Raw genomic sequence first — 13,239 nt, forward strand, 5'->3', positions numbered from 1 at the left:
CGAAATGGAGGCAATATTTGCTTGGGAGGCACTTTATTATTCGCATTGATCATAAGAGCCTCAAGGAATTATTAACTCAATTTTTTCAAACTCTGGAACAAGAATTCTGCCTTCGGAGGCTCCTTGAGTTCCACTTTACTAATGAATGCAAGGTGGGTCGGGACAACTCAGCAGCTGATGCATTATCTCGCTGCCAGGATGATCATTCTGTGCACTTGGCAGCCACCATTTCAGCAAGTTCTTTTAACTTTCTCTCTACACTACGACACGAAAACATGACTTGTGCCGACCTCAAAGTTCTCCACCAACAACTCAGTGCCACTGAGCCTACAGTTCAGCATTATAGCGTACGCGATGGACTCTTGTTCTACCGAAATTGACTTGTCATTAGCTCCACTTCTTCTTTGAAGTCTCAGCTGCTTTATGAGTTTCATGCTACTCCCTTAGGAGGCCATGCAGGGGTCGACCGGACTTATTTACGGCTCAGTGCAAATTTCTTTTGGGTTGGTATGCGCAAGGATGTTAAGACCTTTGTCACTTCTTGTGTGGTATGCCAAGCCATCGAATATTCACCCCCAAGCACCTTATGGCCTTTTACAGCCCCTTGAGATTCCTGAGCGAGTTTGGGAAGATTTGGCAATGGATTTCATTGTTGGTTTACCTCTCTCCAATGGTCTCTCTAGTATTTTGGTGGTAGTTGATCGCTTTACCAAATATGCCCATTTTGGCGTGTTACTGACTCACTATACTGCCACTAAGGTTGCTGATTTGTTCGCTCACATGGTCATTCGTTTGCATGGTATGCCTCGCACAATTGTCTCTGACAGGGACTCTATTTTAACTAGTGCCTTTTGGAAGAAACTTTTTGAACTCATGGGCACTGCGTTGAAGATGAGTTCGGATTATCATCCCCAAACCGATGGTCAAACAAAGGTGACTAATCGTTACTTAAAACAGCATTTGCGGGCCTTCACAGTAGATAACCCAAAACAATGGAGTCGTTTCCTTACTTGGGATGAGTATCACTATAACACTAGCCATCATTCCGCTATTGGTATGACTCCCTTCCAAGCTGTCTATGGACGACTACCGCCCTTCATACCTTCCTATACTCGGGGGACCACCACTATTCAAGCTGTCGAAGAGGATCTCTTAAATCGTGACACCATTTTACAGCAGCTGAAAACTAATTTGCAGGAAGCACAGAATCGGATGAGGCAACAAGCTAATAAAAAACACAAAGACATTCAATTCAACATTGGCGACTTGGTGTTAGTGAAGCTCCAACCATACCGTCAAACCACTCTTGCATCTCGCCTTAATGCAAAGTTGTGCCGACGTTATTTCGGCCCCTTTTCAGTTATTGGTCACACTGGTCCAGTCGCATATACATTGGAGTTACCACTGACTAGTCGCATCCATCCCACTTTTCATGTGTCCTTGCTGAAGCCATTTATTGGTACTATGCCGCAACAGAGTTACCCACTTCCGGAACTCAGCTTAGCTAACAAGCCGCTGCTACTTCCGATTGCCATTTTAGCAGGTCGTTCCGTGTTACGTAACAACACTACCATCAAGCAAGTCTTAGTGCAATGGTCTCATAGTACTCTGGAAGATGCTACATGCTACATGGGAAGACATCCACTCATTTTGTTAGTTGTATGGCATTTCCGCCCTTGAGGACAAGGTCGTTTTTGAGGAAGGGGGTGGTGATAGCCAGGCCCATATACCCTTGTTGTCTCTCGTGGTCCAACAAAATGTGAAACACTGGGCTACAGCCAAGGCCCAAACTGAATTGACTCAAGACCATACCCAGCATTCTTCTCTTGCTGAGATCAGTGGTAGCACGAACTCTTCGAATGAGATTGCAGAAGGTGAGAAAGAACACAAGCAAGAGAGTGGAGTACGGACGCGCGTGAGGCCAAAATGGATGGAGGATTTTCCTGTTACGGGAAGACGTTGAGCCGTTGGGAATCATCTAGAGCATATGGATTACATAGTTCCTTTGTAAATTTCTTTTTAGTTTTGGCTATTTTACTTCTTGGGATATATATATATATAAACTCTGGTTTGTTTCTGGTTTTTTTATGTGAAATGAAGAATTAATTTTCTGAGGAGTTGGGCACTGACTCGAAGAGTGCGTAGACCCTTGATATCTAACACACAGTATAGATATAATTAGCTACACAAATTATTGTGTTATTTATATATATAGTACAATATACAGGTCTCTAAAATTTTATATTTTGGTATTCCAAATTATGTATTTACTTGCCCTAACCTTTTTCTTTTTTCTAAATATTAAAAAAGAGGTTCTACTCAAAAAATATATATAAAAAATAAAAAAGTGCTTAGAGCACTTACAACCACTCCTTTGAAGAATTGTAATTAAATAGTCTTACACTAGCTCCTTTAAATTTATGATCTAAAATAGAGCTCATCTATATTCTTTATATCATTCTCCACATTTATAAATTTTCTAGAGCTCCTCTAAACAATTTTGTTATTCACTTTTCTTTCCTTCTCTCCAAATTTATTAAATTTTTTATTATTTCAATTAATAAAAATATTTAAAGATATAATATTTAAATGAGGTAAAAATATATATAGAGATGATGATATTTGGTGTAATGTAAAAATTTGTAAAATAAAGAAAGTGGAGTTTTAGTGATGTGTTTTGAAGAAAAGAATAGATGAGTTGCTGAAAGTGTTATTATAATTTACAAAAGTAGATCTAGATTGGGTCTATTATCCTTTCTTGGTAAATAAAACTTTTATAGTCTCATAAATTTACCTTCTCGACATGTCTAGATTAAGCACCAAATTGCTCTCTCTCCATTCTTCAATGTTTTACATTTTTGTTTTGTAATGCCCCAAATTTCCTAATAAGGTTTAGGACCTTGATTAGGAGGCCGGGAGGGCCATAATTGATTTATTATGCTATTTAATGATAATATGCATGTTTAGGTGTATTAAATATACATGTGAACCCATTTTTGATTAATTTGGTGATTTTCATATTTTGGCCATTTCGAGCATATTTGGCATATATGTGATATGTGTGTAGTGCTTTATTATTATTTGGTTATGCTAGGGTTACTCAGCACAAGACGATCCTAGGAGGTAAGCTAGTGAAATAGTCACAACAGGATTTATACTTGACTCGGAGTGAGTTAAGGGGTATTTAGAGCATTACTGACTTATTGGGTAATGGGAATTAATATTTGATGATAAATTGGGAGTTAGTAAGACTAGGGGAAATTCAGGAGGTTTTGACTATTTTGCCCCCGGGGAAGTTTTCAGGACCCCGAGCGTTAGGATTTGTTTGAGGCTACTTAAGCTTGAAGTAACCTGTTAAGAAATAAAAAGAATGTTTAGAACGTTCTCTCTCCTTCAAAGTTCCATTTTCGTCTCCCAGTCGCATTTTCGAAGGAAACTTGAGTTCTAGGACTCGGATTCAAGCGAGGATCGAATCTGTTTACCGATATTTTCAGAAACTATACTAATGAATATTAGATAAGACTAATGATATGGAATTTAGAAGATAAAAACAGGATTTTTACGTGGTTGGGTCGTTAACAAGCCTTAGTCCACGAGTCAGTTGTATTAGAGCTTGGAAAGTCTTTTACAATGGAGTTTCTCTCTATGTTTTGACAGAGTAACTGTATACAAGTCGAAGAGAGATCCCTTCTCCAGTGCTCTATCGCCTGTATTTATAGGCTCATAGGAACACTGGGTCTGGGCCGGGTATGACCCGGGCCCATCAAAGATGTGGATACTCTTGGCTTCTCTGGCGGAAGCCCAATACAAAGGATAAAAATACATAGGTCCAAGAATAATTAAGGCCCAATGGGGCGACCCAAGGACTATATTTCACCCGAAAAATGGTGCTTTTGGTCTGGGCACTCCGAGTTACGAGGCAGATTCAGGGAACAAAGCCAGTCAGTGTACTGGCAGTGTAGGTCTGAACTAGCGGCGTGCAATCCCGAGGTGGCATTTTCCGCAAGTGAAAAGTGGGGACAACTCCCACGCATCGTGGGGCGGCTTCAGGGACATGGATGCCTTTTCCTGCCAACCTGGAGGACATGACCCGGGTTCGTTTACCTCTGTCCCTCTTCGTTTACCACAGGCTCGGACCGTTTACCAGGCTCCGGGATCGATTTGCATATACCGCGACCGTATCCCCAACTGGCCATACGTCTCCCGGGCACTGTCATGGATCATCTTCCTGGACACCATCCGGGTATGGAACCACACTTGGACAGTCGTCCTTGGTTACTCCCGTACTAAGCGGGCCTGAGCTGGGCCCATATCCAATCGCCCAGATCATGGGCCTAGACCGTCGTCCCGGGCCCACGACAGGAAATGGGGATAACATTTACCCCCCAAGCCTTCGCTTGGGTCCGTGAGGTGGAGGCTTGCCTTGTTCCCAGATACTCCACGGTTGCCTTCCCAGTTCCTGCTTGGAATCGTGGGTCCGTGGCAAAGGGCAGTGACGTTGGCTGCACACTGAGCCCGGACCATTTACCAGTGTTCGGGTATGTTTACCTATGTCCTGCTTCATGGTAGGGGTACACGTGTCGCCAGGCGACTGCTGCAAAGATGGCACTTGACCTCGGAAGGTCACCTAACCACCTCAAGGGTCGCTAGGCCTAGGCTAGTGCATCAGCACGGATTCCGAAGCATCCCATCCGCACGGGGGTCCTTCATTAAAGCTTCTGCACTGAGGTGGACTGTAGGATGGGGTGACCTTTGGCATTCGTCTCTCCTAGGCCGTTTGATTGAAATGGCTAGGATCCAGCTCCCGAGAGCTCATAAAAGCCCCTGCACGATTTTCGACCATCGGATGGGGGAATTTCTATCCGCTGGATCAGAGACCAGGACTTGGGTCTCTATAAATACTCCTCAGACATTCATTTGGCACTTTTACACTCTCGAGCCATTTCAAGAACTGAGCTGTGTATGTCCGATATCGCCGACGACATTCTTCACCGCCTGCTCATTCTATGCCGTCGTCTATTTCCAACAGTCCCAGCGTCTACCCCTCCGCCTGAGTGCACGTCCTGGGCCTTCCCTATCGACGAGTTGCTGAATCGGCTTCACCAGTTCAAGAACGAAATTCTGCCATCCTTACCGTCGGACAACCACCATCCTCTACCGCCAACTACTCACAGTAAGTCTTTCTGACCTTCTTGGTGAATACATGAATGTAGGCTGCTCTTTAGTTTATATGCTTAGGCTGCTAGAATTTTCTTATGCTTAGGAACATTGTTAAGAAGGCCGCGTGGTCCGGGTTGCTCCGGGTCCAAATGCTTCCTGGATAGACGGTGGAGCCTACTTAGTAGCCTCTTTTTCGTTCCCGATCTGGGTCTCGCGGTTCCCTGGTGAACCCGGACCCGATGCGGAGGGGACTCCAACCAGTCCTTAGGAGACCCCCCATACCTTAACCGACATTCTTGGGTTTTGGTATTGACTGCTTGGTTTCTTTTCTCTGTTCCCAGATCATCAGTCATGGCAATGGGCGTCACCCTTCATTCAGAGGAGGAAGTCAACAGGGCCCCCGTCGTCCTCTCCGGGTCCAGGACCCCCACGAGCAACAGATGGGAAATGGGCGTGCTGCAAAACCTGTTCCGGAACTACCAGATGATGTACATCCTGGAGAAGCACCTGGGCATAGAGTCCACTCCCAGACTATTCCACAACCGCCTGGCCAGGATAGAGGAGCGGGCACATATTTCGGTAGAAGGTTTTGGGGCCTGGAGTGCTGGCCACATCAGTGCGGGAGCCACATTCCCGCTTCACGGCTACTTCGTGCAGTTCCTAAAGTACGTGGGGATCGCACCGTTCCAGCTCCTGCCACAAGCCTACCGACTACTCGTGGGATGGCGAGTATTCTGCATCGCGAAGGAGATTGCGGAGCCGACCCCTACGGAAATCTTGTATTTCTACAAGATGGAGCCGCAGGTCAATGCCAATGACAAGACCTTGGACGACTTCTATAGACTGAAGCCGCGAGGTAACTACCCCGCTCCCACCAGCTCTTGGAAGCATCCCCTGGACGTCCATCACTACTGGTTCATGACGTCTGGGTTCCTCGTGGAGAAGAACCCCACGTTGCTGCTGGACTTCCAGCGAGTGGGTAAGTGCTTCCCCGATCCTTTTCCTCTTTTTTATTTTTTCTTTCTTTTTCTTCGTTTCTCATCATGTTACTCTGGGTGGCAGGACCTTTCGCCCAGACTCCTCTCACCCAGTTCATCCTGGAACGGAGGAGATTCTACTCTGGGCTGAGCGTGGAGGACCTGGACGTAGGAGCCTACGTCACCACGGACAACCTCCGATTGGTCGGGATGCTCGCGGCCCACCAAACTATTATCATCCCGAACCTTCGGGGAATCCAATGCGAGAAGATTGTCGCCATCAGGGAATAGCTGGCCCTGGAGCACATCGCGGAAGTGGAGAAAGCGGCGCGAGACGACGCGGCCAAGCGGAAGAGGGACCTGGCCCAAACGGAGGCGACTGCTTCGGAGGAGTTGGAAGAGCTCTTCGAGGATGCCCTACCAAACACGGGGACCCCCGGGGCTAGCGTATCAGGGTGAGGTAACTCACCTTTTCTCTTAACTTATGCTCCTCAAGTCGGGGACTTAGCTAGGGATAGGCTAGCACTTTGAGGCCCCACGTTTGGGGCTGACGGGGAGATGACACCTTCATATCCCGTCCCCATAGGCTTGGAGGTTCTCATGTTCTTGTCCGGGTTCCTTCAGTACAGGAATTTCTTGAACCCGGACGACATGGGGGATCGAGTCCATTCCTTCGCATTAAATGAGTTGAGTCACGCCCGGGGCTTAGATGAGGGTTCGTCCCGGGTCACTCTTAGTTTTGATTTTAATTCTCTTGGTCAAACGTACTAACTCTTTTTTTCTGTGTTTTTGCAGGAGACTCTGACATGTCTACCCCCACGGGCAAACTGAGGCAACTCCTCAAGGACCGGACGGCCAGGAAGGCTGCCAGAAAGACAACAGAAGCGGTAGGCCCGGACCCACCCCTCAACACGGAGGCGCCAGGGGCAGAACTTCGACCCAGTGGGGGAGCGCTTGCCGCGGTCCCCATCCAGGCCGTGGACTCGGATGCAGTCCCCGACTCTGCCCAACACCCAATGATCAATCTGGAGACGGGAGCGGTGACCAGTCGAAGTTCCGGGAAAAGGGGCTTGGACGCAGGCGCTGAGGAGGCCAGCACCGAGAAGAAGAGGCCCCGGACGAGGCGGGCTGGTTCGGCCGACGAGTCGCACGGCAAGAGTTGGCTCGCCACGAAAGAGATTCCCGCACTACCGGCCCTCCCCATACGTCTAACACTACTCGAGGAGGGGGAAGCCGTCGTGCGGGATGAGTAGTCCCAACTGATTGCCCGGACCTGGGAGAATGGCTGGGGTTGGACAGATGAGACGTACAAGGCCCTGACGATCCATTGTCAGGTCGAGCTCGCTGAGTGTCCGGCGGCGTTTAGCGCCCCCCAGCTGATCGTGGATCGGCCAGATGCCGAGACAGGCTTTCATCCAAAGCTTGGGCAGGACACGGCCCCCTTGGCGGCTGACCTGTTGGACCAGGTGGGGAACACCATGTGCAACCTCCAGCTCAAGAGGTATGCCACGATAGCCAACCCGGACGTGCTGTTCATCTCCCAGGCTCTCCGCCATCAGGCCACCGCAGTAAGTTTACTTCATGTCTCTTTCTTCCCTCTTCTTATTTGTTTATAAGGATTCCTCTTAACTTTGCTTTGTTCCAGGTTGATTTGTTGTCCCATCGGAGTGCCGATCTGGTGGCTGAGTTGGCCATGAAGATGGAGACGATCCAGTTGGAGTTGGAGGCGGCCGTGAACCAGAGGGAGGCCAACAAGGAGGCCCTGGCCAAGGAGACGGCCCAGGCTCAGGTGGACCATGCGGAGTTCGACCGTGTCAAGGCCGGGCTGGAAGAGGCCTTGTCCCGGAAAGAAACCGAGGCCAACGAGAGGGTAGCCCTTCTGGAGGCTGCCGCGGCTCAGTCTGCCCGGGATAGGGAGGAGATCCAGAACTTGACGGATCGGGTCCGCGAACTGGAAAGCTCTCTTCGTGAGGAGAAGACGGTGCGAAAAGGAGGAGGCGGACAGCATGCTAGAAGTCACTTTCGAGGAGGCCATTTACATGGCTTGGCGCAAGGACAAAATCATGAACCTCTTGGTCTTCCCCGACCCGGAATCGCAGAGGCCTGAATTCGAGGCCAAAGAGAAGGAAGACGCGGAGCTTCTGGAGACTGAAGCCTAGGCCCGAATCTTCGCATTACCTCTTTTAATTTTGTAATAACTTTTACCGGATGCGTATGCGTCCAAGACAATTTTTATTACTCTCCGGTTTATCTTATTTTTGTTATTCCTTCTAGAAAATTCCTTTTATCACCGTGCATAACTAACTCCGAGGGTTTGGTCCCGGTTCCAACGGCCTGGACTAGACCAACTCTAACTAGCTTGTTAAGTTTTCAGTCCTACCCACCTAATTCTCAATCCCGGCTCCAACGGCCTGGGCCAACGTGGTTCAAATAGTTTATTGTGGAACTTAGTCCCCCCACTCTACCAGTCGCGGAGCACTGCTTTGCCCTGGGGCATACCGGATGCTTTTCTCTCCCGGGCATCGCTCGTCCGGGGTGGGACCAGCCTTAGGCTCGGTCCTTTTAATTTATATCCCCGAACATCGTTCGTCTGGGGTAGGACCAGCCTTAGGCTTGGCCCTCTTTAATTTATACCCCCGGACAATGTTCATCCGGGGTGGGACCAGCCTTAGGCTCGGTCCTTTGAATTTATACCCCTGGACATCGTTTGTCCGGGGTGGGACCAGCCTTAGGCTCGGTCTTTGTAATTTATACCCCCGGACATCGTTCGTCTGGGGTGGGACCAGCCTTAGGCTCGGTCCTTTTAATTTATATACCCGGACATCGTTCGTCCGAGGTGGGACCAGCCCTAGGCTTGGCCCTCTTTAATTTATACCCTCGGACAATGCTCATCCGGGGTGGGACCAGCCTTGGGGCTTGGTCCTCTTTAATTTATACCCCCACATAATGTTCGTCTGGGGTAGGACCAGCCCTAGGCTTGGCCCTCTTTATTTATACCCCGGGACATCGTTCGTCTGGGGTGGGACCAACCTTGGGGCTTGGTCCTCTTTAATTTATACCCCCGGACAATGTTCGTCCGGGGAGGGATAAGCCCTAGGCTTGGCCCTTTTAATTTATACCCCCGGACATCGTTCGTCCGGGGTGGGACCAGCCTTGGAGCTTGGTCCTCTTTAATTTATACCCCCGGACAATGTTCGTCCGGGGTGGGACCAGCCCTAGGCTTGGCCCTCTTTATTTATACCCCCGGACATCGTTCGTCCGAGGTGGGACCAGCCTTGGGGCTTGGTCCTCTTTAATTTATACCCCCGGACAATGTTTGTCCGGGGCGGGACCAGCCCTAGGCTTGGCCCTTTTAATTTATACCCTCGGACATCGTTCGTCCGGGGTGGGACCAGCCTTAGGCTTGGCCCTCTTTAATTTATACCCCGGACAATGTTCGTCCGGGGTGGGACCAGCCCTGGGGCTTGGTCCTCTTTAATTTATACCCCCAGACATCGTTCGTCCGGGGTGGGACTAGCCCTAGGCTTGGTCCCACGGGGTTTGTATCCCTCGGACATCATTGGTCTAGGTCGTGACTAGCCTGAGCTTGCGCCCTGCCGGGTATTTGCTCATACCCGAGATACCCCCCACAAGTGAGCAGAGACTGGTCTGGGGTCACTTGAGTAAGATTTTCGTTTGTTTGATAACGTTTCTTTATGGCGTTTTGCACACGCCATTTTTATTATTCAAGGGGGTCGCCCTAAGGTGTACATTATTTACAGCGAAAATACAGAATTAGAACACACTCTCCTGACTACTAATAGTATTTATGGAGATGTTCCGGATTCTAGGCTCGCGAGACTTCCGAGCCATCGAGCTGTTTTAAGCGGTACGTTCCGGAGCACACTTCATGTTGGACCTCGTATGGTCCTTCCCAATTCGGGCCCAGAACCCCTACTCCCGGATCTTGAGTAGCAGGGAAGACTCTTCGCAAGACTAAGTCGTCGGTTCCGAACTTTCGGCTTTTTACTTTTGAGTTGAAATGCCGTGCGATCTTGCCTTGGTACATCTTCAGCTGCACTTGCGACTCCTCCCGGATCTCCTCGATGAGATTTAGTGATTCCTGGAGTAAGGCGTGGTTCTGGGCGGGGTCATATGTGTCTCTTCGGTGGGACGGGATGGTCATTTCGATGGGGATGACGACTTCGTATCCATAGACCATGGAGTAAGGAGTGTGGCCGGTTGATGTCCTCTCAGCTGTCCGGTAAGCCCACAACACGCGGGGCAGCTCTTCGGGCCATTTGCTCTTGTAGGCCTGGAGTTTTTTCTTTAACGTCCCTTTTAAGATTTTGTTCACGGCTTCTGCTTGCCCGTTTGCTTGGGGCCTGGCCACCGCGGAGAAGCTCTTGACGATGCCATGTCTCTCGCAAAAGTCTGTGAAGTGGGAGCTGTCGAACTGCTTCCCGTTATCAGATACAATTTTGTAGGGGAGGCTGTACCGACACACTATATTATTCATGACGAAATCCAGGGCCTTCTTCGAAGTGATCGTTTTCACGGGCTCCGCCTCAACCCACTTGGTGTAGTAGTCCACAGCCATGATGGCGTACTTCACTCCTCCTTTCCCGGTCGGGAGCGACCCTACAAGATCGATCCCCCACACCGCGAAAGGCTAGGGGCTAGTCATCAAGGTTATCTCCGTCGACGGGACCCGTGGGACCTTCGAGTACCTTTGGCACTATTTGCACTTGCGGACGTAATCAATATAATCTTTCTTCATGGTCGGCTAGAAGTACCCTTGGCTCAGAATCTTTTTGGATAAACTGGGCCCGGATGTATGATCTCTACAAAAACCTTCGTGCACTTCATGCATGATGGCACTTAGCTCTGTCCCGGACACACACCTGAGGTAAGGCATGGACAAACCCCAACGATAGAGTTTTCCATCCATCGTGACGTATCGGTGGATCTGTTTCTGAAGCTTCCTGGCCGCAGCCCTGTCTGTTGGCACCTCCCCGGCCGTCAGATAGCGGATAAGTGGTCCCATCCAAGACGTGGAGTGGTCGACGGTGTGGACCGCAGGGGCTCTGATGCTTGGGATGGGGAGATGGTTGACGGGGACTAGCCCGGCCAGTTCTGCTTCGGCGTTGGTGGCCAGCTTTGCTAGTGTGTTCGCGAAGACATTTTACTCTCTGGGGATCTGGCGGATGGAGTGATTTTTGAACGCCTGCATCATCTCTCTCGTCTGGGTCACATAATCCGCCATTCTCTCTCCTTTAGTTTGATATTCCCCCGAGATTTGCCTGACAACCAGCTGGGAATCGCTGTAGATTTCCAGGTTTGCGGCCCTTACTTCCCGGGCCAAATGCAGCCCGGCTAAGACAACCTCATGCTCAGCTTCGTTGTTCAATGCCTTGAACTGGAAACGCAGGGCATTTTGTAACTGGTGTCCCTGTGGTGATACCAAGATATCCCGGCCCCGTCCACGAAGACCTTCCATACGGGCGCCGCGGGGGCCTCAGGATCATCTTCTAGGGATATCCCGGAACACTCAATGATGAAGTCGGCCAGGGCTTGCCGCAGGATATATCGAACTGACTCAGTTCCATGGCCCACTTTAGGAGTCTTCCCAATGACTCCGGCTTCTGTAACACTTGACGGAGGGGGTGGTTGGTCAGGACTTTTATGTCGTGGGCTTGGAAGTAAGGCCGGAGCTTCTAGGATGCCATCAGCAAGCAAAAGGTCAGCTTTTCGATTAGTGGATACCGAGACTCGGCGCCCAACAATCACTTACTCATGTAGTACACCGGGAGATGTGTCCTTTCCTCCTCCCGTACCAATGCGGCGCTGATCGCGTGCTCGATCACTACTAGATAGAGGTACAGAGGCTCCCCGTCCATCGGATTTTCCAGGATCAGAGCTTGGGCCAGGTGTTCTTTCAATTTCCGAAAGGCTTCTTCGCACTCGACTGACCATTCAAACAGCTGGCTTCCCCAAAGGACGTTAAAGAACGGGATGCACTTGTCCGTGGCTTTGGAGACGAAATGGCTTAAGGCGGCTATCCGCCCGGTCAAGCTTTGGATGTCATTATGCTTCTGGGGAGAGGGCATATCAATCAGTGCCTTGATCTTATCCGGATTAGCCTCTATTCCCCAGAAGCTCACTATGAAGCCCAGGAACTTCCCGGAAGCCACGCCGAACGTACATTTCTTGGGATTCAGCTTCATCCCGTACTTCCGAATGACTACGAAAGCTTCAGCTAGGTCGTCCGAATGCTTCCTGGACGTCTTAGACTTGACCAGCATATCGTCGATATAAACTTCCATGTTTCACCCCAGCTAGGCCCATAACATTCGATTGCGAGCCTTTGATAGGTTGCTTCGGCGTTTTTCAGTCCGAAGGGCATGACGATGTAGCAGTATATTCCCTTGTCGGTTTGGAAACTGGTGTGCTCCTGATCTGCCACATGCATAGAGATCTGATTGTAGCCGGAGTAAGCATCCATGAAGCTCAAGATCTTGTACCCCGGGCGTAGCATCCACCATTTGGTTGATCCTGGGTAGCAGGAAACAATCCTTCGGACAAGCTTTGTTGAGATCCGTGAAATTTATGCATGTTCTCCATGTTCCGTTTGGTTTCGGCACTAGAAAGGGGTTGGCCAGCCACATGGGGTATACATCCTCGCGTATGAAGTTGATTGAAGACAGCTTCTCTACTTCTAGCTTAATGGCCTCAGCCCTCTCCGTCCCCAAGGGCCTTCGCTTTTGGCGAACCGGGGTTGCGTTCGGGTCTATGCTCAATGCATGGAAGATGATGTTGCGGTCGATCCCCGTCATATCCGAGTGAGATCAGGCTAGAATATCCTGATTCTCCTTAACTTGGGCGATGATAGTGGCCCGGACATCCGCTGGCAGATTTTTCCCGACTTGGATGACCCTGGCCGGATCGGTGTCGCTGATGCACACCTCCTCAATCTCCTCCATTGGCTCTAGGACGCGGTCGTCCCCTATCCTTGGGTCTAGGTCATCTTCTTCCCGGATCACTCGCTCAACAACTGGGGGAGGAATCGGGTCGATGAGGTCCTCAAAGGGTTTTTCCTAGACCATATATATTGGCCGGGCGG

The 13,239-nt window shown here is 49.7% G+C and overlaps 1 protein-coding gene across 1 annotated transcript; it reads left to right on the forward strand.

Annotated features, from left to right (window-relative positions):
* The first annotated feature begins 7,402 nt into the window (after window positions 1-7,402).
* LOC133782773 (uncharacterized) lies at window positions 7,403-9,107 on the forward strand. The gene is made up of 2 exons (XM_062222146.1): window positions 7,403-7,705; window positions 7,783-9,107. The coding sequence occupies exons 1-2, from the start codon at window positions 7,616-7,618 to the stop codon at window positions 8,242-8,244; spliced, it is 552 nt and encodes a 183-aa protein (XP_062078130.1). The 5' UTR covers window positions 7,403-7,615; the 3' UTR covers window positions 8,245-9,107.
* The last annotated feature ends 4,132 nt before the right edge of the window (window positions 9,108-13,239 follow it).

This window comes from Humulus lupulus, chromosome 6, assembly GCF_963169125.1.
Source record: "Humulus lupulus chromosome 6, drHumLupu1.1, whole genome shotgun sequence".
Classification (NCBI taxonomy): Eukaryota; Viridiplantae; Streptophyta; class Magnoliopsida; order Rosales; family Cannabaceae; genus Humulus; species Humulus lupulus.